The sequence below is a fragment of the Oncorhynchus kisutch genome, linkage group LG22, assembly GCF_002021735.2.
Source record: "Oncorhynchus kisutch isolate 150728-3 linkage group LG22, Okis_V2, whole genome shotgun sequence".
NCBI classification, from domain to species: domain Eukaryota; kingdom Metazoa; phylum Chordata; class Actinopteri; order Salmoniformes; family Salmonidae; genus Oncorhynchus; species Oncorhynchus kisutch.
In genome coordinates, this window is record NC_034195.2 from 57,195,823 (window position 1) to 57,222,934 (window position 27,112).

At 40.1% G+C, this 27,112-nt stretch overlaps 1 protein-coding gene across 2 annotated transcripts; it reads right to left on the reverse strand.

The window, feature by feature from the left end:
• Window positions 1–18,960: 18,960 nt before the first annotated feature.
• Window positions 18,961–23,834, reverse strand: kbtbd4 (kelch repeat and BTB (POZ) domain containing 4). Of its 2 annotated transcripts, none has more exons than XM_020456969.2 (7): window positions 23,770–23,834; window positions 23,188–23,362; window positions 22,756–22,910; window positions 22,453–22,624; window positions 22,073–22,214; window positions 21,830–21,936; window positions 18,961–21,691 (listed from the first exon to the last, which is right to left on the reverse strand). In XM_020456969.2, the coding sequence occupies exons 2-7, from the start codon at window positions 23,338–23,340 to the stop codon at window positions 20,831–20,833; spliced, it is 1,590 nt and encodes a 529-aa protein (XP_020312558.1). In that variant the 5' UTR covers window positions 23,341–23,362; window positions 23,770–23,834; the 3' UTR covers window positions 18,961–20,830. The 2 variants fall into 2 exon arrangements, with proteins under 2 accessions (XP_020312558.1, XP_020312559.1); XM_020456970.2 differs by having other exon boundaries at window positions 23,659–23,828.
• Between the last annotated feature and the right edge of the window lie 3,278 nt (window positions 23,835–27,112).

Here is a 27,112-nt window from a genome sequence, read left to right on the forward strand (position 1 = left end):
TACAGGTAACAGGTTTGATAAAGGACTGATACAGGTTTGATAAAGGACTGATACAGGTAACAGGTTTGATAAAGGACTGATACAGGTAACAGGTTTGATAAAGGACTGATACAGGTAACTGGTTTAACAAAGGACTGATACAGGTAACAGGTTTGATAAAGGACTGATACAGGTAACAGGTTTAACAAAGGACTGATACAGGTAACAGGTTTGATAAAGGACTGATACAGGCAACAGGTTTGATAACGTACTGACACAGGTAACAGGTTTAATAACTGACTGATACAGGTTTGATAAAGGACTGATACAGGTTTGATAAAGGACTGATACAGGTTTGATAAAGGACTGATACAGGTAACAGGTTTGATCAAGGACTGATACAGGTAACAGGTTTGATAAAGGACTGATACAGGTAACAGGTTTGATAAAGGACTGATACAGGTTTGATAACGTACTGACACAGGTAACAGGTTTAACAAAGGACTGATACAGGTTTGATAAAGGACTGATACAGGTAACAGGTTTGATAAAGGACTGATACAGGTAACAGGTTTGATAAAGGACTGATACAGGTAACAGGTTTGATAAAGGACTGATACAGGTTTGATAAAGGACTGATACAGGTAACAGGTTTGATAAAGGACTGATACAGGTTTGATAACGTACTGATACAGGTAACAGGTTTGATAAAGGACTGATACAGGTTTGATAAAGGACTGATACAGGTAACAGGTTTGATAAAGGACTGATACAGGTTTGATAAAGGACTGATACAGGTAACAGGTTTGATAAAGGACTGATACAGGTAACAGGTTTGATAAAGGACTGATACAGGTAACTGGTTTAACAAAGGACTGATACAGGTAACAGGTTTGATAAAGGACTGATACAGGTAACAGGTTTAACAAAGGACTGATACAGGTAACAGGTTTGATAAAGGACTGATACAGGCAACAGGTTTGATAACGTACTGACACAGGTAACAGGTTTAATAACTGACTGATACAGGTTTGATAAAGGACTGATACAGGTTTGATAAAGGACTGATACAGGTTTGATAAAGGACTGATACAGGTAACAGGTTTGATCAAGGACTGATACAGGTAACAGGTTTGATAAAGGACTGATACAGGTAACAGGTTTGATAAAGGACTGATACAGGTTTGATAACGTACTGACACAGGTAACAGGTTTAACAAAGGACTGATACAGGTTTGATAAAGGACTGATACAGGTAACAGGTTTGATAAAGGACTGATACAGGTAACAGGTTTGATAAAGGACTGATACAGGTTTGATAAAGGACTGATACAGGTAACAGGTTTGAGAAAGGGCTGATACAGGTAACAGGTTTGATAAAGGACTGATACAGGTAACAGGTTTGATAAAGGACTGATACAGGTTTGATAAAGGACTGATGCAGGTAACAGGTTTAATAAATGACTGATACAGGTTTGATAACGTACTGACACAGGTAACAGGTTTAATAACTGACTGATACAGGTTTGATAAAGGACTGATACAGGTTTGATAAAGGACTGATACAGGTAACAGGTTTGATAAAGGACTGATACAGGTTTGATAAAGGGCTGATACAGGTAACAGGTTTGATAAAGGACTGATACAGGTAACAGGTTTGATAAAGGACTGATACAGGTAACAGGTTTGATAAAGGACTGATACAGGTTTGATAACGTACTGACACAGGTAACAGGTTTAACAAAGGACTGATACAGGTTTGATAAAGGACTGATACAGGTAACAGGTTTGATGAAGGACTGATACAGGTAACAGGTTTGATAAAGGACTGATACAGGTAACAGGTTTGATAAAGGACTTATACAGGTAACAGGTTTGATAAAGGACTGATACAGGTAACAGGTTTGATAAAGGACTTGATACAGGTAACAGGTTTGATAAAGGACTGATACAGGTAACATGTTTGATAAAGGACTGATACAGGTTTGATAACGTACTGATACAGGTAACAGGTTTGATAAAGGACTGATACAGGTTTGATAAAGGACTGATACAGGTAACAGGTTTGATAAAGGACTGATACAGGTAACAGGTTTAATAACAGACTGATACAGGTAACAGGTTTGATAAAGGACTGATACAGGTAACAGGTTTGATAACAGACTGATACAGGTAACAGGTTTGATAAAGGACTGATACAGGTAACAGGTTTAATAACAGACTGATACAGGTAACAGGTTTGATAAAGGACTGATACAGGTAACAGGTTTAACAAAGGACTGATACAGGTAACAGGTTTGATAAAGGACTGATACAGGTAACAGGTTTGATAAAGGACTGATACAGGTAACAGGTTTAACAAAGGACTGATACAGGTTTGATAAAGGACTGATACAGGTAACAGTTTTGATAAATAACTGATAGAGGTTTGATAAAGGACTGATACAGGTTTGATAAAGGACTGATACAGGTAACAGGTTTGATAAAGGACTGATACAGGTAACAGGTTTGATAAAGGACTGATACAGGTAACTGGTTTAAGAAAGGACTGATACAGGTAACAGGTTTAACAAAGGACTGATACAGGTAACAGATTTGATAAAGGACTGATACAGGTAACAGGTTTAACAAAGGACTGATACAGGTAACAGGTTTGATAAAGGACTGATACAGGTAACAGGTTTGATAACGTACTGACACAGGTAACAGGTTTAATAACTGACTGATACAGGTTTGATAAAGGACTGATACAGGTTTGATAAAGGACTGATACAGGTAACAGGTTTGATAAAGGACTGATACAGGTAACAGGTTTGATAAAGGACTGATACAGGTAACTGGTTTAACAAAGGACTGATACAGGTAACAGGTTTGATAAAGGACTGATACAGGTTTGATAAAGGACTGATACAGGTAACAGGTTTGATAAAGGACTGATACAGGTTTGATAACGTACTGATACAGGTAACAGGTTTGATAAAGGACTGATACAGGTTTGATAAAGGACTGATACAGGTAACAGGTTTGATAAAGGACTGATACAGGTTTGATAAAGGACTGATACAGGTAACAGGTTTGATAAAGGACTGATACAGGTAACAGGTTTGATAAAGGACTGATACAGGTAACTGGTTTAACAAAGGACTGATACAGGTAACAGGTTTGATAAAGGACTGATACAGGTAACAGGTTTAACAAAGGACTGATACAGGTAACAGGTTTGATAAAGGACTGATACAGGCAACAGGTTTGATAACGTACTGACACAGGTAACAGGTTTAATAACTGACTGATACAGGTTTGATAAAGGACTGATACAGGTTTGATAAAGGACTGATACAGGTTTGATAAAGGACTGATACAGGTAACAGGTTTGATCAAGGACTGATACAGGTAACAGGTTTGATAAAGGACTGATACAGGTAACAGGTTTGATAAAGGACTGATACAGGTAACAGGTTTGATAAAGGACTGATACAGGTAACAGGTTTGATAAAGGACTGATACAGGTAACTGGTTTAAGAAAGGACTGATACAGGTAACAGGTTTAACAAAGGACTGATACAGGTAACAGATTTGATAAAGGACTGATACAGGTAACAGGTTTAACAAAGGACTGATACAGGTAACAGGTTTGATAAAGGACTGATACAGGTAACAGGTTTGATAACGTACTGACACAGGTAACAGGTTTAATAACTGACTGATACAGGTTTGATAAAGGACTGATACAGGTTTGATAAAGGACTGATACAGGTAACAGGTTTGATAAAGGACTGATACAGGTAACAGGTTTGATAAAGGACTGATACAGGTAACTGGTTTAACAAAGGACTGATACAGGTAACAGGTTTGATAAAGGACTGATACAGGTTTGATAAAGGACTGATACAGGTAACAGGTTTGATAAAGGACTGATACAGGTTTGATAACGTACTGATACAGGTAACAGGTTTGATAAAGGACTGATACAGGTTTGATAAAGGACTGATACAGGTAACAGGTTTGATAAAGGACTGATACAGGTTTGATAAAGGACTGATACAGGTAACAGGTTTGATAAAGGACTGATACAGGTAACAGGTTTGATAAAGGACTGATACAGGTAACTGGTTTAACAAAGGACTGATACAGGTAACAGGTTTGATAAAGGACTGATACAGGTAACAGGTTTAACAAAGGACTGATACAGGTAACAGGTTTGATAAAGGACTGATACAGGCAACAGGTTTGATAACGTACTGACACAGGTAACAGGTTTAATAACTGACTGATACAGGTTTGATAAAGGACTGATACAGGTTTGATAAAGGACTGATACAGGTTTGATAAAGGACTGATACAGGTAACAGGTTTGATCAAGGACTGATACAGGTAACAGGTTTGATAAAGGACTGATACAGGTAACAGGTTTGATAAAGGACTGATACAGGTTTGATAACGTACTGACACAGGTAACAGGTTTAACAAAGGACTGATACAGGTTTGATAAAGGACTGATACAGGTAACAGGTTTGATAAAGGACTGATACAGGTAACAGGTTTGATAAAGGACTGATACAGGTAACAGGTTTGATAAAGGACTGATACAGGTTTGATAAAGGACTGATACAGGTAACAGGTTTGATAAAGGACTGATACAGGTTTGATAACGTACTGATACAGGTAACAGGTTTGATAAAGGACTGATACAGGTTTGATAAAGGACTGATACAGGTAACAGGTTTGATAAAGGACTGATACAGGTTTGATAAAGGACTGATACAGGTAACAGGTTTGATAAAGGACTGATACAGGTAACAGGTTTGATAAAGGACTGATACAGGTAACTGGTTTAACAAAGGACTGATACAGGTAACAGGTTTGATAAAGGACTGATACAGGTAACAGGTTTAACAAAGGACTGATACAGGTAACAGGTTTGATAAAGGACTGATACAGGCAACAGGTTTGATAACGTACTGACACAGGTAACAGGTTTAATAACTGACTGATACAGGTTTGATAAAGGACTGATACAGGTTTGATAAAGGACTGATACAGGTTTGATAAAGGACTGATACAGGTAACAGGTTTGATCAAGGACTGATACAGGTAACAGGTTTGATAAAGGACTGATACAGGTAACAGGTTTGATAAAGGACTGATACAGGTTTGATAACGTACTGACACAGGTAACAGGTTTAACAAAGGACTGATACAGGTTTGATAAAGGACTGATACAGGTAACAGGTTTGATAAAGGACTGATACAGGTAACAGGTTTGATAAAGGACTGATACAGGTTTGATAAAGGACTGATACAGGTAACAGGTTTGAGAAAGGGCTGATACAGGTAACAGGTTTGATAAAGGACTGATACAGGTAACAGGTTTGATAAAGGACTGATACAGGTTTGATAAAGGACTGATGCAGGTAACAGGTTTAATAAATGACTGATACAGGTTTGATAACGTACTGACACAGGTAACAGGTTTAATAACTGACTGATACAGGTTTGATAAAGGACTGATACAGGTTTGATAAAGGACTGATACAGGTAACAGGTTTGATAAAGGACTGATACAGGTTTGATAAAGGGCTGATACAGGTAACAGGTTTGATAAAGGACTGATACAGGTAACAGGTTTGATAAAGGACTGATACAGGTAACAGGTTTGATAAAGGACTGATACAGGTTTGATAACGTACTGACACAGGTAACAGGTTTAACAAAGGACTGATACAGGTTTGATAAAGGACTGATACAGGTAACAGGTTTGATGAAGGACTGATACAGGTAACAGGTTTGATAAAGGACTGATACAGGTAACAGGTTTGATAAAGGACTTATACAGGTAACAGGTTTGATAAAGGACTGATACAGGTAACAGGTTTGATAAAGGACTTGATACAGGTAACAGGTTTGATAAAGGACTGATACAGGTAACATGTTTGATAAAGGACTGATACAGGTTTGATAAAGGACTGATACAGGTAACAGGTTTGATAAAGGACTGATACAGGTAACAGGTTTGATAAAGGACTGATACAGGTAACTGGTTTAACAAAGGACTGATACAGGTAACAGGTTTGATAAAGGACTGATACAGGTAACAGGTTTAACAAAGGACTGATACAGGTAACAGGTTTGATAAAGGACTGATACAGGCAACAGGTTTGATAACGTACTGACACAGGTAACAGGTTAATAACTGACTGATACAGGTTTGATAAAGGACTGATACAGGTTTGATAAAGGACTGATACAGGTTTGATAAAGGACTGATACAGGTAACAGGTTTGATCAAGGACTGATACAGGTAACAGGTTTGATAAAGGACTGATACAGGTAACAGGTTTGATAAAGGACTGATACAGGTTTGATAACGTACTGACACAGGTAACAGGTTTAACAAAGGACTGATACAGGTTTGATAAAGGACTGATACAGGTAACAGGTTTGATAAAGGACTGATACAGGTAACAGGTTTGATAAAGGACTGATACAGGTTTGATAAAGGACTGATACAGGTAACAGGTTTGAGAAAGGGCTGATACAGGTAACAGGTTTGATAAAGGACTGATACAGGTAACAGGTTTGATAAAGGACTGATACAGGTTTGATAAAGGACTGATGCAGGTAACAGGTTTAATAAATGACTGATACAGGTTTGATAACGTACTGACACAGGTAACAGGTTTAATAACTGACTGATACAGGTTTGATAAAGGACTGATACAGGTTTGATAAAGGACTGATACAGGTAACAGGTTTGATAAAGGACTGATACAGGTTTGATAAAGGGCTGATACAGGTAACAGGTTTGATAAAGGACTGATACAGGTAACAGGTTTGATAAAGGACTGATACAGGTAACAGGTTTGATAAAGGACTGATACAGGTTTGATAACGTACTGACACAGGTAACAGGTTTAACAAAGGACTGATACAGGTTTGATAAAGGACTGATACAGGTAACAGGTTTGATGAAGGACTGATACAGGTAACAGGTTTGATAAAGGACTGATACAGGTAACAGGTTTGATAAAGGACTTATACAGGTAACAGGTTTGATAAAGGACTGATACAGGTAACAGGTTTGATAAAGGACTTGATACAGGTAACAGGTTTGATAAAGGACTGATACAGGTAACATGTTTGATAAAGGACTGATACAGGTTTGATAACGTACTGATACAGGTAACAGGTTTGATAAAGGACTGATACAGGTTTGATAAAGGACTGATACAGGTAACAGGTTTGATAAAGGACTGATACAGGTAACAGGTTTAATAACAGACTGATACAGGTAACAGGTTTGATAAAGGACTGATACAGGTAACAGGTTTGATAACAGACTGATACAGGTAACAGGTTTGATAAAGGACTGATACAGGTAACAGGTTTAATAACAGACTGATACAGGTAACAGGTTTGATAAAGGACTGATACAGGTAACAGGTTTAACAAAGGACTGATACAGGTAACAGGTTTGATAAAGGACTGATACAGGTAACAGGTTTGATAAAGGACTGATACAGGTAACAGGTTTAACAAAGGACTGATACAGGTTTGATAAAGGACTGATACAGGTAACAGTTTTGATAAATAACTGATAGAGGTTTGATAAAGGACTGATACAGGTTTGATAAAGGACTGATACAGGTAACAGGTTTGATAAAGGACTGATACAGGTAACAGGTTTGATAAAGGACTGATACAGGTAACTGGTTTAAGAAAGGACTGATACAGGTAACAGGTTTAACAAAGGACTGATACAGGTAACAGATTTGATAAAGGACTGATACAGGTAACAGGTTTAACAAAGGACTGATACAGGTAACAGGTTTGATAAAGGACTGATACAGGTAACAGGTTTGATAACGTACTGACACAGGTAACAGGTTTAATAACTGACTGATACAGGTTTGATAAAGGACTGATACAGGTTTGATAAAGGACTGATACAGGTAACAGGTTTGATAAAGGACTGATACAGGTAACAGGTTTGATAAAGGACTGATACAGGTAACTGGTTTAACAAAGGACTGATACAGGTAACAGGTTTGATAAAGGACTGATACAGGTTTGATAAAGGACTGATACAGGTAACAGGTTTGATAAAGGACTGATACAGGTTTGATAACGTACTGATACAGGTAACAGGTTTGATAAAGGACTGATACAGGTTTGATAAAGGACTGATACAGGTAACAGGTTTGATAAAGGACTGATACAGGTTTGATAAAGGACTGATACAGGTAACAGGTTTGATAAAGGACTGATACAGGTAACAGGTTTGATAAAGGACTGATACAGGTAACTGGTTTAACAAAGGACTGATACAGGTAACAGGTTTGATAAAGGACTGATACAGGTAACAGGTTTAACAAAGGACTGATACAGGTAACAGGTTTGATAAAGGACTGATACAGGCAACAGGTTTGATAACGTACTGACACAGGTAACAGGTTTAATAACTGACTGATACAGGTTTGATAAAGGACTGATACAGGTTTGATAAAGGACTGATACAGGTTTGATAAAGGACTGATACAGGTAACAGGTTTGATCAAGGACTGATACAGGTAACAGGTTTGATAAAGGACTGATACAGGTAACAGGTTTGATAAAGGACTGATACAGGTTTGATAACGTACTGACACAGGTAACAGGTTTAACAAAGGACTGATACAGGTTTGATAAAGGACTGATACAGGTAACAGGTTTGATAAAGGACTGATACAGGTAACAGGTTTGATAAAGGACTGATACAGGTAACAGGTTTGATAAAGGACTGATACAGGTTTGATAAAGGACTGATACAGGTAACAGGTTTGAGAAAGGGCTGATACAGGTAACAGGTTTGATAAAGGACTGATACAGGTAACAGGTTTGATAAAGGACTGATACAGGTTTGATAAAGGACTGATGCAGGTAACAGGTTTAATAAATGACTGATACAGGTTTGATAACGTACTGACACAGGTAACAGGTTTAATAACTGACTGATACAGGTTTGATAAAGGACTGATACAGGTTTGATAAAGAACTGATACAGGTAACAGGTTTGATAAAGGACTGATACAGGTTTGATAAAGGGCTGATACAGGTAACAGGTTTGATAAAGGACTGATACAGGTAACAGGTTTGATAAAGGACTGATACAGGTAACAGGTTTGATAAAGGACTGATACAGGTTTGATAACGTACTGACACAGGTAACAGGTTTAACAAAGGACTGATACAGGTTTGATAAAGGACTGATACAGGTAACAGGTTTGATGAAGGACTGATACAGGTAACAGGTTTGATAAAGGACTGATACAGGTAACAGGTTTGATAAAGGACTGATACAGGTAACAGGTTTGATAAAGGACTGATACAGGTAACAGGTTTGATAAAGGACTTGATACAGGTAACAGGTTTGATAAAGGACTGATACAGGTAACATGTTTGATAAAGGACTGATACAGGTTTGATAACGTACTGATACAGGTAACAGGTTTGATAAAGGACTGATACAGGTTTGATAAAGGACTGATACAGGTAACAGGTTTGATAAAGGACTGATACAGGTTTGAGAAAGGACTGATACAGGTAACAGGTTTGATAAAGGACTGATACAGGTAACAGGTTTGATAAAGGACTGATACAGGTAACAGGTTTGATAAAGGACTGATACAGGTAACAGGTTTGATAAAGGACTGATACAGGTAACAGGTTTGATAAAGGACTTGATACAGGTAACAGGTTTGATAAAGGACTGATACAGGTAACATGTTTGATAAAGGACTGATACAGGTTTGATAACGTACTGATACAGGTAACAGGTTTGATAAAGGACTGATACAGGTTTGATAAAGGACTGATACAGGTAACAGGTTTGATAAAGGACTGATACAGGTAACAGGTTTGATAAAGGACTGATACAGGTTTGATAAAGGACTGATACAGGTAACAGGTTTGAGAAAGGGCTGATACAGGTAACAGGTTTGATAAAGGACTGATACAGGTAACAGGTTTGATAAAGGACTGATACAGGTTTGATAAAGGACTGATGCAGGTAACAGGTTTAATAAATGACTGATACAGGTTTGATAACGTACTGACACAGGTAACAGGTTTAATAACTGACTGATACAGGTTTGATAAAGGACTGATACAGGTTTGATAAAGGACTGATACAGGTAACAGGTTTGATAAAGGACTGATACAGGTTTGATAAAGGGCTGATACAGGTAACAGGTTTGATAAAGGACTGATACAGGTAACAGGTTTGATAAAGGACTGATACAGGTAACAGGTTTGATAAAGGACTGATACAGGTTTGATAACGTACTGACACAGGTAACAGGTTTAACAAAGGACTGATACAGGTTTGATAAAGGACTGATACAGGTAACAGGTTTGATGAAGGACTGATACAGGTAACATGTTTGATAAAGGACTGATACAGGTTTGATAACGTACTGATACAGGTAACAGGTTTGATAAAGGACTGATACAGGTTTGATAAAGGACTGATACAGGTAACAGGTTTGATAAAGGACTGATACAGGTTTGAGAAAGGACTGATACAGGTAACAGGTTTGATAAAGGACTGATACAGGTAACAGGTTTGATAAAGGACTTGATACAGGTAACAGGTTTGATAAAGGACTGATACAGGTAACATGTTTGATAAAGGACTGATACAGGTTTGATAAAGGACTGATACAGGTAACAGGTTTGATAAAGGACTGATACAGGTAACAGGTTTGATAAAGGACTGATACAGGTAACTGGTTTAACAAAGGACTGATACAGGTAACAGGTTTGATAAAGGACTGATACAGGTAACAGGTTTAACAAAGGACTGATACAGGTAACAGGTTTGATAAAGGACTGATACAGGCAACAGGTTTGATAACGTACTGACACAGGTAACAGGTTTAATAACTGACTGATACAGGTTTGATAAAGGACTGATACAGGTTTGATAAAGGACTGATACAGGTTTGATAAAGGACTGATACAGGTAACAGGTTTGATCAAGGACTGATACAGGTAACAGGTTTGATAAAGGACTGATACAGGTAACAGGTTTGATAAAGGACTGATACAGGTTTGATAACGTACTGACACAGGTAACAGGTTTAACAAAGGACTGATACAGGTTTGATAAAGGACTGATACAGGTAACAGGTTTGATAAAGGACTGATACAGGTAACAGGTTTGATAAAGGACTGATACAGGTTTGATAAAGGACTGATACAGGTAACAGGTTTGAGAAAGGGCTGATACAGGTAACAGGTTTGATAAAGGACTGATACAGGTAACAGGTTTGATAAAGGACTGATACAGGTTTGATAAAGGACTGATGCAGGTAACAGGTTTAATAAATGACTGATACAGGTTTGATAACGTACTGACACAGGTAACAGGTTTAATAACTGACTGATACAGGTTTGATAAAGGACTGATACAGGTTTGATAAAGGACTGATACAGGTAACAGGTTTGATAAAGGACTGATACAGGTTTGATAAAGGGCTGATACAGGTAACAGGTTTGATAAAGGACTGATACAGGTAACAGGTTTGATAAAGGACTGATACAGGTAACAGGTTTGATAAAGGACTGATACAGGTTTGATAACGTACTGACACAGGTAACAGGTTTAACAAAGGACTGATACAGGTTTGATAAAGGACTGATACAGGTAACAGGTTTGATGAAGGACTGATACAGGTAACAGGTTTGATAAAGGACTGATACAGGTAACAGGTTTGATAAAGGACTTATACAGGTAACAGGTTTGATAAAGGACTGATACAGGTAACAGGTTTGATAAAGGACTTGATACAGGTAACAGGTTTGATAAAGGACTGATACAGGTAACATGTTTGATAAAGGACTGATACAGGTTTGATAACGTACTGATACAGGTAACAGGTTTGATAAAGGACTGATACAGGTTTGATAAAGGACTGATACAGGTAACAGGTTTGATAAAGGACTGATACAGGTAACAGGTTTAATAACAGACTGATACAGGTAACAGGTTTGATAAAGGACTGATACAGGTAACAGGTTTGATAACAGACTGATACAGGTAACAGGTTTGATAAAGGACTGATACAGGTAACAGGTTTAATAACAGACTGATACAGGTAACAGGTTTGATAAAGGACTGATACAGGTAACAGGTTTAACAAAGGACTGATACAGGTAACAGGTTTGATAAAGGACTGATACAGGTAACAGGTTTGATAAAGGACTGATACAGGTAACAGGTTTAACAAAGGACTGATACAGGTTTGATAAAGGACTGATACAGGTAACAGTTTTGATAAATAACTGATAGAGGTTTGATAAAGGACTGATACAGGTTTGATAAAGGACTGATACAGGTAACAGGTTTGATAAAGGACTGATACAGGTAACAGGTTTGATAAAGGACTGATACAGGTAACTGGTTTAAGAAAGGACTGATACAGGTAACAGGTTTAACAAAGGACTGATACAGGTAACAGATTTGATAAAGGACTGATACAGGTAACAGGTTTAACAAAGGACTGATACAGGTAACAGGTTTGATAAAGGACTGATACAGGTAACAGGTTTGATAACGTACTGACACAGGTAACAGGTTTAATAACTGACTGATACAGGTTTGATAAAGGACTGATACAGGTTTGATAAAGGACTGATACAGGTAACAGGTTTGATAAAGGACTGATACAGGTAACAGGTTTGATAAAGGACTGATACAGGTAACTGGTTTAACAAAGGACTGATACAGGTAACAGGTTTGATAAAGGACTGATACAGGTTTGATAAAGGACTGATACAGGTAACAGGTTTGATAAAGGACTGATACAGGTTTGATAACGTACTGATACAGGTAACAGGTTTGATAAAGGACTGATACAGGTTTGATAAAGGACTGATACAGGTAACAGGTTTGATAAAGGACTGATACAGGTTTGATAAAGGACTGATACAGGTAACAGGTTTGATAAAGGACTGATACAGGTAACAGGTTTGATAAAGGACTGATACAGGTAACTGGTTTAACAAAGGACTGATACAGGTAACAGGTTTGATAAAGGACTGATACAGGTAACAGGTTTAACAAAGGACTGATACAGGTAACAGGTTTGATAAAGGACTGATACAGGCAACAGGTTTGATAACGTACTGACACAGGTAACAGGTTTAATAACTGACTGATACAGGTTTGATAAAGGACTGATACAGGTTTGATAAAGGACTGATACAGGTTTGATAAAGGACTGATACAGGTAACAGGTTTGATCAAGGACTGATACAGGTAACAGGTTTGATAAAGGACTGATACAGGTAACAGGTTTGATAAAGGACTGATACAGGTTTGATAACGTACTGACACAGGTAACAGGTTTAACAAAGGACTGATACAGGTTTGATAAAGGACTGATACAGGTAACAGGTTTGATAAAGGACTGATACAGGTAACAGGTTTGATAAAGGACTGATACAGGTAACAGGTTTGATAAAGGACTGATACAGGTTTGATAAAGGACTGATACAGGTAACAGGTTTGAGAAAGGGCTGATACAGGTAACAGGTTTGATAAAGGACTGATACAGGTAACAGGTTTGATAAAGGACTGATACAGGTTTGATAAAGGACTGATGCAGGTAACAGGTTTAATAAATGACTGATACAGGTTTGATAACGTACTGACACAGGTAACAGGTTTAATAACTGACTGATACAGGTTTGATAAAGGACTGATACAGGTTTGATAAAGAACTGATACAGGTAACAGGTTTGATAAAGGACTGATACAGGTTTGATAAAGGGCTGATACAGGTAACAGGTTTGATAAAGGACTGATACAGGTAACAGGTTTGATAAAGGACTGATACAGGTAACAGGTTTGATAAAGGACTGATACAGGTTTGATAACGTACTGACACAGGTAACAGGTTTAACAAAGGACTGATACAGGTTTGATAAAGGACTGATACAGGTAACAGGTTTGATGAAGGACTGATACAGGTAACAGGTTTGATAAAGGACTGATACAGGTAACAGGTTTGATAAAGGACTGATACAGGTAACAGGTTTGATAAAGGACTGATACAGGTAACAGGTTTGATAAAGGACTTGATACAGGTAACAGGTTTGATAAAGGACTGATACAGGTAACATGTTTGATAAAGGACTGATACAGGTTTGATAACGTACTGATACAGGTAACAGGTTTGATAAAGGACTGATACAGGTTTGATAAAGGACTGATACAGGTAACAGGTTTGATAAAGGACTGATACAGGTTTGAGAAAGGACTGATACAGGTAACAGGTTTGATAAAGGACTGATACAGGTAACAGGTTTGATAAAGGACTGATACAGGTAACAGGTTTGATAAAGGACTGATACAGGTAACAGGTTTGATAAAGGACTGATACAGGTAACAGGTTTGATAAAGGACTTGATACAGGTAACAGGTTTGATAAAGGACTGATACAGGTAACATGTTTGATAAAGGACTGATACAGGTTTGATAACGTACTGATACAGGTAACAGGTTTGATAAAGGACTGATACAGGTTTGATAAAGGACTGATACAGGTAACAGGTTTGATAAAGGACTGATACAGGTAACAGGTTTGATAAAGGACTGATACAGGTTTGATAAAGGACTGATACAGGTAACAGGTTTGAGAAAGGGCTGATACAGGTAACAGGTTTGATAAAGGACTGATACAGGTAACAGGTTTGATAAAGGACTGATACAGGTTTGATAAAGGACTGATGCAGGTAACAGGTTTAATAAATGACTGATACAGGTTTGATAACGTACTGACACAGGTAACAGGTTTAATAACTGACTGATACAGGTTTGATAAAGGACTGATACAGGTTTGATAAAGGACTGATACAGGTAACAGGTTTGATAAAGGACTGATACAGGTTTGATAAAGGGCTGATACAGGTAACAGGTTTGATAAAGGACTGATACAGGTAACAGGTTTGATAAAGGACTGATACAGGTAACAGGTTTGATAAAGGACTGATACAGGTTTGATAACGTACTGACACAGGTAACAGGTTTAACAAAGGACTGATACAGGTTTGATAAAGGACTGATACAGGTAACAGGTTTGATGAAGGACTGATACAGGTAACATGTTTGATAAAGGACTGATACAGGTTTGATAACGTACTGATACAGGTAACAGGTTTGATAAAGGACTGATACAGGTTTGATAAAGGACTGATACAGGTAACAGGTTTGATAAAGGACTGATACAGGTTTGAGAAAGGACTGATACAGGTAACAGGTTTGATAAAGGACTGATACAGGTAACAGGTTTGATAAAGGACTGATACAGGTAACAGGTTTGATAAAGGACTGATACAGGTAACAGGTTTAACAAAGGACTGATACAGGTTTGATAAAGGACTGACACAGGTAACAGGTTTAATAAATGACTGATACAGGTTTGATAAAGGACTGATACAGGTAACAGGTTTGATAAAGGACTGATACAGGTAACAGGTTTGATAAAGGACTGATACAGGTAACCGGTTTGATAAAGGACTGATACAGGTAACAGGTTTAACAAAGGACTGATACAGGTTTGATAAAGGACTGATACAGGTAACAGGTTTGATAAAGGACTGATACAGGTAACAGGTTTGATAAAGGACTGATACAGGTAACAGGTTTGAGAAAGGGCTGATACAGGTAACATGTTTGATAAAGGACTGATACAGGTAACAGGTTTGATAAAGGACTTATACAGGTTTGATAAAGGACTGATACAGGTAACAGGTTTGATAAAGGACTGATACAGGTTTGATAACGTACTGATACAGGTAACAGGTTTGATAAAGGACTGATACAGGTTTGATAAAGGACTGATACAGGTAACAGGTTTGATAAAGGACTGATACAGGTAACAGGTTTGATAAAGGACTGATACAGGTAACAGGTTTGATAAAGGACTTATACAGGTAACAGGTTTGATAAAGGACTGATACAGGTTTGAGAAAGGGCTGATACAGGTAACAGGTTTGATAAAGGACTGACACAGGTAACAGGTTTGATAAAGGACTGATACAGGTAACAGGTTTGATAAAGGACTGATACAGGTAACAGGTTTGATAAAGGACTTATACAGGTTTGATAAAGGACTGATACAGGTTTGATAACGTACTGATACAGGTAACAGGTTTGATAAAGGACTGATACAGGTTTGATAAAGGACTGATACAGGTAACAGGTTTGATAAAGGACTGATACAGGTAACAGGTTTGATAAAGGACTTATACAGGTAACAGGTTTGATAAAGGACTGATACAGGTTTGAGAAAGGACTGATACAGGTAACAGGTTTGATAAAGGACTGATACAGGTAACAGGTTTGATAAAGGACTGATACAGGTAACAGGTTTGATAAAGGACTGATACAGGTAACAGGTTTAATAAAGGACTGATACAGGTCAGAGACTCCAGTCAAGTTATAGACTGTTCTCTCTGCTCCCACACGGCAAGCAGTACCACTTCAACCCAACCTACATGTGCAAATGACCTCCACTAACCTGTACCTCCACACATTGACTCGGTACCCTTTATATATATATTTATGTATATAGCCTTGTTATTTTATTGTGTTACTTTTTATATATATTTTTTACTTTAGTTTATTTTATTTAGTAAATATTTTCTTTACTCTTTCTTGAATTGCATTATTGGTTAATTAAAACCTCTACAGGAACAGTGGGTCCCCCACAAGACGGTTGAGCTAACGTAGCTAACGTAGGCTAATGCGATTAGCATGAGGTTGAGCTAACGTAGGCTAATGCGATTAGCATGAGGTTGAGCTAACGTAGGCTAATGCGATTAGCATGAGGTTGAGCTAACGTAGGCTAATGCGATTAGCATGAGGTTGAGCTAACATAGGCTAATGCGATTAGCATGAGGTTGAGCTAACGTAGGCTAATGCGATTAGCATGAGGTTGAGCTAACCTAGGCTAATGCGATTAGCATGAGGTTGTAGGTAACAAGAACATTTCCCAGGACATAGACATATCTCATATAGGCGAGAAAGCTAAAAATCTTGTTAATCTAACTGCACTGTCCAGTTTACAGTAGCTATTACAGTGAAATAATACCATGCTATTGTTTGAGGAGAGTGCACAGTTATGAACTTGAAAAGTTATTAATAAACCAATTAGGCACATTTGGGCAGTCTTGATACAACATTTTGAACACAAATGCAATGGTTCTTTGGATCAGTCTAAAAATGTGCACATACACTGCTGTCATCTAGTGACCAAAATTGCACCTGGGCTGGAATAATACATTATGGCCTTTCTCTTGCCTTTCAAAGATGATTGAACATTTTTGTTTTTAAACCCATGTTTTTTTCTTGGTATTATCTTTTTACCAGATCTAATGTGTTATATTCTCCTACATTCATTTCACGTTTCCACAAACTTCAAAGTGTTTCCTTTCAAATGGTATCAATAATATGCATATCCTTGCTTCAGGTCTTGAGTTACAGGCAGTTAGATTCGGGGATGTAATTTTAGGCGAAAATTTTGGGGAAAAAGGGTCCGATCCTTAAGAGCTTGTAAGAAAGCATTTCACGGTAAGGTCTACCTGTTGTATTCAGCAATTTCACGGTAAGGTCTACCTGTTGTATTCAGCATTTCACAGTAAGGTCTACCTGTTGTATTCAGCATTTCACAGTAAGGTCTACCTGTTGTATTCAGCATTTCACGGTAATGTCTACCTGTTGTATTCAGCATTTCACGGTAAGGTCTACCTGTTGTATTCAGCATTTCACGGTAAGGTCTACCTGTTGTATTCAGCATTTCACGGTAAGGTCTACCTGTTGTATTCAGCATTTCACGGAAAGTCTACCTGTTGTATTCAGCATTTCACGGTAAGGTCTACCTGTTGTATTCAGCATTTCACGGTAAGGTCTACCTGTTGTATTCAGCATTTCACGGTAAGGTCTACCTGTTGTATTCAGCATTTCACGGTAAGGTCTACCTGTTGTATTCAGCTTTTCACGGTAAGGTCTACCTGTTGTATTCAGCATTTCACGGTAAGGTCTACCTGTTGTATTCAGCTTTTCACGGTAAGGTCTACCTGTTGTATTCAGCATTTCACGGTAAGGTCTACCTGTTGTATTCAGCATTTCACGGTAAGGTCTACCTGTTGTATTCAGCATTTCACGGTAAGGTCTACCTGTTGTATTCAGCATTTCACGGTAAGGTCTACCTGTTGTATTCAGCAGACATAAGGAAGCAATTTGTGAGTGTTTTTTTTACTTGACTGTAATGCTGCTAAAGGCAGTTGAAGGCTGAATGTGACATTCCAGTAGTTGTTGGTTTGTTACTGTATCTACTTCACCCCACGTTGACTGTAGTGAGTTCTCGTGACAATAACATGGTAAACCATTTCTCTGACGTCAGAACACAAGAGACAAAGCACAGGCCCAAAACATTAGGAGTGGAACAGGCCCAAAACATTGGGAGTGGCACAGGCCCAAAATATTGGGAGTGGAACAGGCCCAAAACATTAGGAGTGGCACCGGCCCAAAACATTAGGAGTGGCACCGGCCCAAAACATTAGGAGTGGCACAGGCCCAAAACATTAGGAGGGGCACAGGCCCAAAATATTGGGAGTGGCACAGGCCCAAAACATTAGGATTGGCACAGGCCCAAAATATTGGGAGTGGCACAGGCCCAAAACATTAGGAGTGGAACAGGCCCAAAACATTGGGAGTGGCACAGGCCCAAAATATTAGGAGTGGCACAGGCCCAAAACATTAGGAGTGGCACAGGCCCGAAACATGGGAGTGGAACAGGCCCAAAACATTGGGAGTGGCACCGGCCCAAAACATTAGGAGTGGCACAGGCCCAAAACATGGGAGTGGCTAACAAGCTGTTGGTTTGAAACCCAGGCATTGCTTGCAGGTCATCCAACATGGAACAGAAAAACAGCTGGATTCCTAACATTTTTATTGGATAATATTAACATTTCTTACCACCACAAGGCGGAACAGAGTGCTTTGTGTTGCAAAAATATCACATATTCAAAAAGATTAGCTGGCTAGCCAGATCAACATTTCATGATTTGAAAACTGAGCGGTTCTTCATAATTGACACATTGCTGAATAAACTAGTTCATTTAACTTTGTCTAAACAGCTGACGAGATTGCCTAGTGCGTTGCATGCCCCAAAGATTGAATTTAACATTCATACGAAAAGTCATTTGGTTAACATTTTAACATTTAATAAATAAAACGTTATACTCACATTTCATGAAGTTATTTATCTAGCTAGAAAGTATTCTCCCAGGAAATGGCGAATGAGAATGCGGTGACCTCATAACGCTACGCGCCTCAAAGATAATCCCAATGAATGGAGATAGTCGACTCATCTGAAGTCACATTCGCTGACTGTAATACTTCGACAGGCATAACTTGTTAATTTCTTTTAAGCACAGAATACAGATCCACAAGCACTTTTTTCTGAATACGTAAATCCACGTTCCACAGGTGTAAATGTTAGGGATGTCTGAACATCCTATGTTTGTTCACATTGTAGTTTTATTTGTGAGCTTTGTTGAATATATTTACAGATAATGGGATGTATTTGTGACATATGCAAGAAAATATGATCTCTGAATTCTCCGATCGTGTGGTTTCATCCCATCACTTATTGCTGTACAATGAACATGATTTAAAGCTGTGAGGATGACTGCATCAGAGACAGAAATATCAGCTTATGTAATGTAACACCTTACAGAGCATTCAGAAAGTATTCAGACCCCTTGACTTTTTACACATTTTCTTACGTTACAACCTTATTCTAATTTTTATTTATTTTTTCAAAACGGGAAAAAAAATCCATATCAATCTACGCACAATACCCAATAATGACATCACAATACCCAATAATGACATCACAATACCCAATAATGACAAAGCTAAAAAAAAATATAATCGTTTTTTGGCAAATTTATTACAAATAATACAAACGGAAAATAGACATTTACATAAGTATTCAGACCCTTCACTCAGTACTTTGGCAGCGATTACAGCCTCCACTCTTCTTGGGTATGACGCTACAAGCTTGGCACACCTGTATTTGGGGAGTTTCTCCCATTCATCTCTGCAGATCCTCTCAAGCTCTGTCAGGTTGGGTGAGGAGTGTCGCTGCACAGCTATTTCCAGGTCTCTCCAGCGATGTTTGATCAGGTTCTGGCTGACCAAGACCCTTCTCCCCCGATTTCTCAGGTTGGCCGGGTGGCCAGCTCTAGGAAGAGTATTGATGGTTCCAAACTTCTTCCATTTAAGAATGATGGAGGCCACTGTGTTCTTGGGGACCTTCAATGCTGAAGACATTTTTTGGTACCCTTCCCCAGATCTCTGCCTCGACACAATCCTATCTCGGAGCTTTATGGACAATTATTTAGATGGTTTGGTTTTTGCTCTGACATGCACCTGTCAACTGTGGGACCTTATTAGTGTGTGCCTTTCCAAATCAAGTCCAATCAATTTGAATTTACCACAGGTGAACTCCAACCAAGTTGTAGAAACATTTCAAAGATGATCAATGGAAACAGGATGCACCTGAGCTACATTTAGAGTCTCATAGCAAAGGGTCTTATATAAATAAGATATTTCTGGGGGGGGGGGGGTTCTATAAATTTGCTAAAATATCTAAAAACCTGCTTTTGCTTTGTCATTATGGGGTTTGGTGTGTAGATTGAGAGAATAAGACTTTAACGGTCAAAGTAAAAAGGATCTGAATATTTTCCATTCTATATTCTCAAATACCTCATGCCCTCACCGTAGTGAGTTTAAACTTTAGGCCAGGACAAACTGCCAGTTGGTCAGCAGTATCTTAATCCCCTTGATAACAGTCACGGCTGATGTAGCGGGGTTAAACTTCAACGTGTGAGCGTCTCCTTTTGTACACCTCTCTCTGAACACGTAGACGGAGCCGTTACAGCTGGCCACCTTCCAGAAGGACGGCACACAGCTCCACACCTCGGGGAAACGTAGCCTGGTGAAGCTCTCCAACAGCGGGTTGTAACACACCAGGGAGTCCCCCTCTGCTACGATGAACAGCAGATCCATGTGGGCGGCGGCGTGCATCACTCCCGCCAACGGCAGGACGTAAGGCTTCAATTGGCACTTCTGAGTCTTCGTGTCGAAGCACTGGATGAGTCGTGACGGCTTGGTGAAGAAGTCCATGTCGTTCTCTTCCCCCCCCAGTATGTAGATGGTTCCTCCCAGGTTAACCCCCGCCGCCCCGGACACCGCCGTATCCAGCTGGCTAGTCTCCGTCCACACGTTATCCTTCACCGTGTAGTAAATCACGGCGTTGGACAGTGTGTCCTGGAGCGTCTTACCTCCCAGACTATAGACGGCATCCTGGAGTGAGACTGAGACCATGGTGTGGCTGAGACGATCTCGGGGCAGCGGGGCACAGCGCTCCCAGTCCATGGTCTGCATGTTACACTTCCACATGCGGCGAGGGATGGACCCCCCTACCACGTAGAGGTCCGGCCCATGTTTACAGGCTGCTGTGATCTGGTGACACAGGCTGTTCTGGCCGCTGACGCTGATGGCATCGTCCTCGTCACAGTGCAGGGAAATGGCCAGGGAGTGGGTTCTCGTCTCCTCCTTACCTATCAGGTAGATGTGCACCATCTCACCGATCTCCTGCAAAGACACAGTGAGGGAATCAATAGTTACTACATGTATAACTAGAATGATATATACTAAAATTGTAAAACTAACATTTTTAGCTACGACCTCCGTAAAACTGGGTGCATCTAAAAAAAAAAGAGAACACTGTACCTTGAGGTTCTCCTGGAGAACAGTGGAGAACTCTTCTCTCTCCACCTTGTTGTGGTTGATCCAGGATTGGATGGCGACCGTGGGGTTCTGAGAGGTTGGAACACCGTCTGGACAACAGAAACACGGGTAAGGGCCTGACAAAATGGCCACCGTGGCATTACCCAGGTGGGTGATAAATATGGTGGTGGGGTAAGTTTCCCCCATTACTATGTAAATCAAATCAAGCAAGAAATCAATAAGTACCTTTGATAATGTCCATGAGGAGACAGAGTGGCAGGTTGAGGAACTCATCAGTCTGGTGAAGTTGGACCAGGTGGATCTTAGCACAATGTTTGGCTGCAGTATACAACTCCTGGTCACTGTGCCTGTCTGCCAGCCACATCACCTACAGCAGGAAGAAGTCAATCAACTGACAGTACTTCAAAAAGCTACCGTGTGGAACAAGATGACAAGATGGTAAAATTGACAGCAGCTACACAGATCCAGTACCTCGACGAATACAATTCACATTTCTATCTGAGTCCTTCCTATCTACAAAGGGAACACACATTTGCTCATTAATTCAGACACCAATGATTGGCTGTATCAGGTACAGGAAATAGAAACCCAGCCAATCAGCTCACCTGTAGGCAATTCTTGACATCTACGGTGCGTGACAGGAAGCGGGAGCATTCTTCAAACAGAGCAGTCAGCTGGTACATGTCAGCCATCTCATAGGTGTCCTGCAGCTCCTCCACTGTCAGCTTCACTGTCCCGTGGTAGATGTAGTCAACCAGCAGCTGGAAGACTGATGCGCTGTATAGAAAATAGACTTTATTGTCCAATTGGTGAGAAACAACTCATTGAGCAGTTTATGGGTCAAGTGCCATGTGCAAAGGGCACAACGGCAGGCGATGGCACCAGGGATTAGAGACCAGCAGCCCTACCTGACGTCCTTCAGTTGGATGCTACGTGTGTGAGCCTCTCTCAGGTTGGATGTGAACATGGATCTAAAGAAGCTGCTCTGGGCTGACAGTACGAGGCGGTGCAGGTTAAAATCCCTCCCCTCCACCTTCACCGTCACGTCAGCAAACAGGCCGTCCTGAAGACACGGGGATATAAGATGGAGGAACCGTTAATGTCATCATACCTCCGAAACTAATGCTGCACTGGGAGACAGACTTCAAATGAATGGAGCATATATTATTCCTTGGCCCTTTCTCAATTCATCTTTCCTTGATTACTCACATCCTCTCTCCTTGCCTCCTCTTCAAACCCCATTGGAGATGAAGGCCTGAGGGGAGGGAACCTTCACCTCTTATAAGTTTTGAGGAGATAGGATGCGATGAATCAGAGAAAGTTGAATTGAGATTCCTTACCTGCAGACATAGGTCCATGATGCTCTGCACCACGCGGCTGGAGTGGGAGCGGTCTGTAAAGGTGTAACCTAGGAAGTAGTTCTCCTCTGCCACCAAAGAGCCTGCTCCTATACTCTGTCCCCCGAATCTGGCCCTGTCCCCACTGGACTCCATCTCACCAGCTAGCAGGGTTAGGCTACATGAGAACCATCGAGAAACACAATAGTTAGTGTGTATAGTTAAAAACACTGCCGGTTAAAGACAACTGAAAAATAACTAAAAAGCAGACTATAGACTACGAATGTGCAGAGATTTAAAACATGCTGGTTCGTGTTTCTATGCGAACTGAAATCACACTGGTTTTAACTGGACTAACGTTATGTATTATTTTTGGTTTACGAAACCAGAAAAATAGATAATGCTCATTCATTGACTGTCAGTAAAAGTTAGTTACTGTAGCAAGCGAAGCAACCAAACGGTACAAATCCTTACCGCGCCACTATTCTGACACCAAACACGCCGAGTTGTTTAACTAACAGTTTAATCAATATCAGATTCTGGTTTAAGATATAATTTATTGGCTAGTAAATCTTTTCAGCCTACCTTTGCTCCACTATCTGATCTATTTCATCATACGGAAGACGGCGTAATATTCACCGGAAGTAAACAAACCTTTTTCCTGGCCAGCTCAGCTGATGCTGATGCCAGAGATAGGTGCTGCCACTGTGTGGTGGAGATATGTTACAACAGTCTACTTCATTTTTTGTGTGTGTAAATCGCAGGTCTCCAATCCTGGTCCTGGGGCACACAGGGTGTACCGAACTTTGTTTAACTACTACACATTCAGTCATAGACTTAGTGATGACCGTAGTTGAATCGTTGAATTGGGTGTGTAGGCCTACTAACGTGATGGAACATAAGCCTGCACACCCAGTAGGTCCCTTAGGACCAGGATGGAACAACTATGCTGTAAACTTATGAGCCAACTGGCCCTCATGCCTTTTTCCTAGGTGGAAGAATGTATGGCATTCTAGCCTAGACTCGTGGCTATCGGACTGAGTTTTATTGAAGAGTAGCAAAGGATAGAAGGAGACAGTGAAATCATCATGCAATCAGAGGTATACAGTCATAAAAGAGAGATGGTGGCAAAACCTCGACCAAGAGTTCTCATATGGGTCACCGTAGCGATGGTGTGGTGTCAAGATCTTTTAGAAGGTGAGTTATAATTGTTTTTAAACTAACTTTGAATGAAAGATATGTTGTGTTTTGAATGCAATGCATTCATAAATGGATATAAAATAGATGGATTGTATATCAAGATTTACATTCGCATGTAATTGAATACCGCAACAGGTTCTAAGTGGAAGTTGAGTTAAATTAAGTCCTATATTTCTGAGAGTAACATTATTCATTTTTATCATGAAAATATCAACTTTCTCTCTCTCAGATGTGTCTGGTGCCGTACATGGCGGTCTTCCTTCCCAGGGCTTTGGCCAATCCATCACCGATTCAAACCTGATGTTTGAGGTTGGAGTTACACTTCTATTAGCCTGGTCCCAGATCAGTTAGTCAGTCTGGTCTTGTTGACAATTACCATCAAAGTCAGCAAGAAAGAACAAACAGATCTGGGAACAGGCTTAATTTATATGAGCATAATTGTATTTTCTCTTTTGTAGTTTCTGTTTTGCCCCACTATCTGTTTCCTCAACTTCTTTCTTGTACACATGTTATTACACTACATGATCAAAAGTATGTGGACACCTGCTCATCCATTAATATGGAGTTGGTCCCCCCTTTGCTTCTATAACAGCCTCCACTCTTCTAGGAAGGCTTTCCACTAGATGTTGGAACTTTGCTGCTACAACAGCCTCCACTCTTCTGGGAAGGCTTTCCACTAGATGTTGGAACATTGCTGCGGGGACTTGCTTGCATTCAGCTACAAGAGCATTAGTGAGGTCGGGTACTGATGTTGGGCGATTAGGCATCCTGGCTCGCAGTTGGCGTTCCAATTTGTCCCAAAGGTGTTCGGTGGGGTTGAGGTCAGGGCTCTGCGCAGGCCAGTCAAGTTCTTCCACACCGATCTCGACAAACCATTTTTGTATGGACTTTGCTTTGTGCATAGGGGCATTGTCATGCGGAAAGAGGAAAGGGCCTTCCCCAAACTGTTGCCAAAAAGTTGGAAGCACAGAATCATCTAGAATGTCATTGTATGCTGTAGCGTTATGAAAAACAGCCCCAGACCATTATTCCTCATCCACCAAACTTTACAGTTGGCACTATGCATTGGGGTAGTGTTCCCCTGGCATCTACCAAACCCAGATTCGTCCGTCGGACTGTCAGATGGTGAAGCGTGATACATCACTCCAGACAACGCATTTCCACTGCTCCAGAGTCCAATGGCGGCGAGCTTTACACCCCTCCAGCTGACGATTGGCATTACGCATGGTGATCTTAGGCTTGTGTGTGGCTGCTCAGCCATGGAAACCCATTTCATGAAGCTCCCGACAAAAAGTTATTGTGCTGACGTTGCTTCTAGAGGCAGTTTGGAACTCGGTAGTGAGTGTTGCAACCGAGGACAGGCGATTTTACGCACACATTTTTATGCACTACACGTACTTCAGTACTTCAGTACTTTCGGCTGAGCCGTTGTTGCTCCTAGACGTTTCCACTTCACAATAACAATACTTACAGTTGACCGGGGCAGCTCTAGCAGGGCAGGAATTTGACAAACTAACTTGTTGTAAAGGTGGCATCATATGATGGTGCCACGTTGAAAGTCGCTGAACTCTTCAGTAAGGCCATTCTACTACCAATGTTTGTCTATGGAGATTGCATGGCTGTGTGCTCGATTTTATACACCTGTCAGCAACGGATGTGGCTGAAAAAGCCGAATCCACTAATTTGAAGGGGTGTCCACATACTTTTGTATATATTGTGTATCAAATCAAATCAAATGTATTTATATAGCACTTCTTACATCAGCTGATGTCTCAAAGTGCTGTACAGAAACCCAGCCTAAAACCCCAAACAGCAAGCAATGCAGGTGTAGAAGCACGGTGGCTAGGAAAAACTCCCTAGAAAGGCCAAAACCTATGAACAAACCTAGAGAGGAACCAGGCTATGAGGGGTGGCCAGTCCTCTTCTGGCTGTGCCGGGTGGAGATTATAACAGAACATGGCCAAGATGTTCAAATGTTCATAAATGACCAGCATGGTCAAATAATAATAATCACAGTAGTTGTCGAGGGTGCAGCAAGTCATGTGCATCTTCCCACATTTGATTCTTACCTCTCCGTACAGTTCTTGTTGGGTGGAGTAGAGATCGACAAAGACAACAACATCGCTCTGCTGGACCTGGAGATGGCATCTATGAGGCAGGGACGAGCTTTCCTGGCTCACATCAACGACAACATCCCCAAGACGCTCTCTTCTATGGAGCAGATGGTGAAGGACCTGGAGGACAAGAGAGGGCCTCTCCCTCTCGCCCAACCCCGCTTTGAGAGCCTCATCCTGGGCATGGTCTACTCTGCTCACCAGGCCAAGCTCCAGGAGAGAGAGAAGGACCAGGAGAAATGGGGAGAGGTGCTGATACGTCTGGCTAATATTACAGTCAACGAGCTGCGTAGACTGGAGAACATCACAATATTCACTTAGATTGAGATACAGACTGTTCATTAGCCTGGTCCCAAGCTTGTAATTATCTTTTTTAATACAGTATACAAAAGGATATATACAGAACCAGTCAACAGTTTAGACACACCTACTCATTCACAGATTTGTCTTTCTTTTTGACTATTTTCTACATTATAGAATAATAGTGAAGAAATCAAAACTATGAAGTAACACATATGGACCAAAAGTAACCAAACAAAGTGTTAAACAAATTATTCAAAGTAACCTTGATGACAGCTTTGCACACTCTTGGCATTCTCTCAACCAGCTTCATG

Bases quoted from the DNA above. Each gene is read 5' to 3' on its own strand.
- kbtbd4 (XM_020456969.2), bottom strand. From the start codon at position 23,340: ATGGAGTCCAGTGGGGACAGGGCCAGATTCGGGGGACAGAGTATAGGA. The intron at 22,911-23,187 runs GTAAGGAATCTC...CCGTGTCTTCAG, and splicing joins TCATGGACCTATGTCTGCAG to GACGGCCTGTTTGCTGACGT. The intron at 21,937-22,072 runs GTACTTATTGAT...TCTGTTGTCCAG, and splicing joins CCTCATGGACATTATCAAAG to ACGGTGTTCCAACCTCTCAG.